Source organism: Syngnathus acus, chromosome 4 (assembly GCF_901709675.1).
Source record: "Syngnathus acus chromosome 4, fSynAcu1.2, whole genome shotgun sequence".
Lineage (NCBI taxonomy): Eukaryota > Metazoa > Chordata > Actinopteri > Syngnathiformes > Syngnathidae > Syngnathus > Syngnathus acus.
Window position 1 is genome coordinate 9,392,709 of NC_051090.1, and position 4,051 is coordinate 9,396,759.

General features: G+C 47.6%; 1 protein-coding gene across 1 annotated transcript; it reads left to right on the top strand.

Moving 5' to 3' along the window:
• The first annotated feature begins 40 nt into the window (after positions 1 to 40).
• On the top strand, positions 41 to 2,762 carry LOC119121764 (oocyte zinc finger protein XlCOF6-like). Its single transcript, XM_037249663.1, has 2 exons — positions 41 to 302; positions 651 to 2,762. Exons 1-2 carry the CDS (start codon positions 110 to 112, stop codon positions 2,579 to 2,581), a joined length of 2,124 nt encoding a protein of 707 aa, XP_037105558.1. The 5' UTR covers positions 41 to 109; the 3' UTR covers positions 2,582 to 2,762.
• The last annotated feature ends 1,289 nt before the right edge of the window (positions 2,763 to 4,051 follow it).

Genomic DNA, 4,051 nt, shown 5'->3' on the forward strand with positions numbered 1-4,051 from the left:
TGCCGTGGATCTTAACTTCCGCCCAACTAACACCGAAGAAGAAAAAGGCGGAAGTTAGCTTCGCATCGGCGAGCGGAGCACGGCTATCGGGATTTGGGCAGTGTGGAAAATGTGTAAAGTCAGGATGCTGCGAGAGCTGGTGAAGCAGCGACTAAACGTGGCCGTTGAGGAGATCTTCCAACTGCTCGAGAGAACCATCGCCGACTACGAAGAGGAACTTTGTCGAACCAAAGAGGAGAACGAGCGGCAACGCGAACTACTGGACGCTGTTCTCAAGCCACAAGTTGGACTACACACGTCTGGTTCGTTCTCGAGTTCATCTTTCATGTCCGACAATAACTATTTGCTGAATTGTCTATTTAATATTATAATTATTTTCCTTTAGCCGGATGTAGTTGGCGTTAGCAACCACAATTTTGGCTTGCGTGTCTGCATTACGGTATTTTCAGTGGCGTTTTTTAACAGAAACTACTCCAGTAAAATTTAAGTCGTCCTGTGTTAAAAATTAATCATTTGATGTTGTGCAGCCGGAAAGTATTTCCCTTTTCAAATGACTTTTTCCACATTTACCTTCGACTAAAATGATGACAGCCAAATTCCCCTAAAAATGAATAAATTCACATTATCGTTGATGTTTTTATGTTTTTCAGACATACGGCAAGTGTTGGTGGAGCGTAAAGAAGAGCAGCAGGAGGAGCCAACAGAGCTCTTTCGTGTTAAAGAAGAAGACGAGGATGAGGAGGAGGATGAGTGGACCAGCTTTGCCGTCAAGAGCGAAGACGATGGCGTTCAACGCAGCGAGGAGAGCCAAGGAGGCACAAGCTTGGAAATTGAAGCAAAAGCCGATACACAACAAGCGAACACCCGCTTTGCTCCACTATTAGACGCTGACGACGCCTTCTTCGCCTCTTCTGACACCAAGCACAGCGACGACGCCAGCGAACCTTCGGACCCTAAAAGTGACAACAGCCCATTAACCTGCACTGAATGCGGCAAAACGGTTGCCAATCATTTAAACACATGCATGAGAACTCACAGCGGCCGGAAACCGTTTGCGTGTTCATTTTGCTGCAAAAGCTTCACCAGGAAGTCCGATTTGAAGGTGCACATGCAGATCAAACACACAGGCGAGAATCCTTTCAGCTGTGACATTTGTGCTAAAATGTTCCCCGTCAAGAAATACTTGATGATTCACATGAGGACGCACTCTCTGGAGAAACCTTTTGCTTGCTTGACTTACGCGCAAAGTTTTGCTATCAAAGGCGAATTGGAAGCGCGTGGCGCATCACAAGCGGATATCGTTGTGTCGCACTCCTCCGAGACGGACTCGAACCCCAGGTCCTTTAAAGGCGACCCGGCGCAGCCCGCCGACAACCGAGGTGGCACAAGGTTGGAAATTGAAGCTAAAGTCGATGCACAACCGTCAAACGCCTGCTTCGTTTCACTATCGGAAGCCGAGGATGCCATTTCCACCTCTTCCGAGCGCAGCGACTATGCCAAAGAACTTTCGGACCTTAAAGGTGACAGCAAACCGTTAATCTGCACGGAATGCGGCAAAGCGTTTATCCAGAGGGGAAATTTAAACAGACATATGAGAACGCACAACGGCGAGAAACCGTTTGCGTGTTCGTTTTGCAGCAAAAGCTTCACCAGGAAGTCTGATTTGAAGGTGCACGTGCAGGCCAAACACACGGGCGAGAAGCCTTTCAACTGTGACATCTGCGCTAAAAAATTCCCCGTCAAGAAATACTTGATGATTCACATGAGGACGCACTCTCTGGATAAATATTTCGTTTGCTCGACTTGCGATAAAAATTTTGCCACCAAAGTTGAACTGGAAGCGCACGGCGAGCGTTGCGGCGCACCACAAGCGGAGGTTACAGCCGCTGCGTCGCACTCCTCCGAGACGGACCCAACCCCAAAGCCCCCCAAAGGCGACTCGACGCAGCCTGCTGACAACGCGCAGTTCATCTGCGCCGAATGCGGCAAAACATTCAGCCTGAAGGGAACGTTGAAGCGACATATGCGCACACACACCGGGGAGAAACCCTTCAGTTGCACCGTGTGCGCCAAAAGCTTCTCCACTAAGTCGGACATGAAGACGCACATGGCGACGCACTCGGGCCAGAAGCCCTTTGGCTGCACCATTTGCGGCGAGACCTTCTCGCTCAAACAGTACTTGAAGATCCACATGAAGCGCCACTTTGCCGACAAGCCTTTCAGCTGCACGGTGTGCGCCAAGCGCTTCTTCACCAAGGCGCACCTGAAGACGCACATGAGGACACACACAGGGGAGAAACCTTTCAGCTGCGAGGTGTGCGGACGCTGCTTCTTCTGCAAGCGCGACGTCAGGACACACATGAGGACGCACACCGGGGAGAAACCCTTCACCTGCCCCACCTGCAATAAAGGCTTCTCCACCAAAGCCTACGTCACCATGCACATGAGGACGCACACTGGCGAGAGACTCTTCAGCTGTGACGTCTGTCATAAAAGATTCACCTTCAAGACACAAGTTAACAGCCACGTGTGTACCGGCCAGAAAAACAGCCGGAAAGACTCGGCGGCGCTTCAGAAATAATATCAGATATTTTATTTAAAATAATTTTAAATGGTCCCTCACATTCTCAAGATGAACTCACCCACTCTACGCTGAAAAACTCAAGTATTCACACCCATTTTTGCCTTTTATGTTCTTCCTGTAATTGCCACTAGATGCCGCCAAAGCCCTGGCTATTAGGAAAGTGGAAATTGGTGTCAAGATAATGAAAGCAAAATTGGAGTGAAACAGTCAAATCTTTACATATGAATTGTCCTTTCTGTATTTTTTCTAAAGTAAGGTATTTTATATTGCATCTTTAATTTGGAAACAAATCCCTGAATTCACTTTACATGGTCGCTCGCTAAGTTTACATGTGTATTTGAGGTTCCTCCTAAAATTTCACTGTAAAGCTCATGTGTACGAACTTATGTGTCATGCAAAGACAATCTGTGATGTAGGTCAAGCTGGGTGTAAGAATAGAAATATATTCTAGGACTATTCTTACACCCACCCAGATAAAGTAGGCTATCGGCTATACATGTTGCAGTGAAATCATCTTGCTATTTTAAACCTTTAAATACATGACACTCTTGTGGCGTGATGACGAATACACATGTTCCATGGGTGCGTGTTTATCAGTGGAAATTCCTTCCGGGCCTATCTCAAGCCCACTCCACTGTAATCAGTAGATTTGACGAAGAACCCGGAATAGCTTAGCAAGAGCACTAAATGCAATAGCGTGGGCCCACAAATAGATGAGAAGTGAGGCTCTCGAGCTGCTTCCTCCGCTGTCTCTGGACTTGCTCCAAAAGTTGCCATTCTGAGCCCTGGGATGCTCCTCATATGGTCACAGTTGCCCTGCAGCCAAGCGTAGAAGCCCCCGGCTGGCACTGTAGCTCCCTGTCTGATTTGGAAGTTCAGTCAGTGTCATCCAGGCTGTGATTTCCTCCTTAAATGACTAAAGTAGCTTAAGAAGTGTCATTTTTGCTTGGCGGGACAAAGATCTGACAGTCAGCGGTGAAAGGAAATACAATGCCTTCTTAGGATGGAACTCAGGCGCGGCAAATACAATGGGCCCCAAAATTGAGCCCTGTGGAACACCATACAACCGTGAGGCAAACATAGAAAGTCCTGCCTGTGAAGTCGCATCTCTAGCCCTCGAGAGCACCACCAATAATGCACACTAATGCGTGGTGCTGGAAATAAGCCAACAGAATAGTTTGGTCTATCGTATCGAACGCTGCGGTCTGGTCCAACAGACCAAGCTGCTGAATCACAAACGCCTGTTCAGAGTCCAGTTTTTTTTTTCCCCATCAGTTGTGGTAGTACCAGGCCTTTGTCAAGAACAGAGCCTGTTTGAAGATAGTGTGAAATTGTACCTTTTTTTGCCATATCTGCAGCTCCCTTGTTTTAATAAAACAGTGATGCACGAAAGTCGTTAAAAGTGAATGACATGTCTATTAGGACTTGACCGCCCAATAGTGCTGAGTTTCCCCCATGTCCATTTAC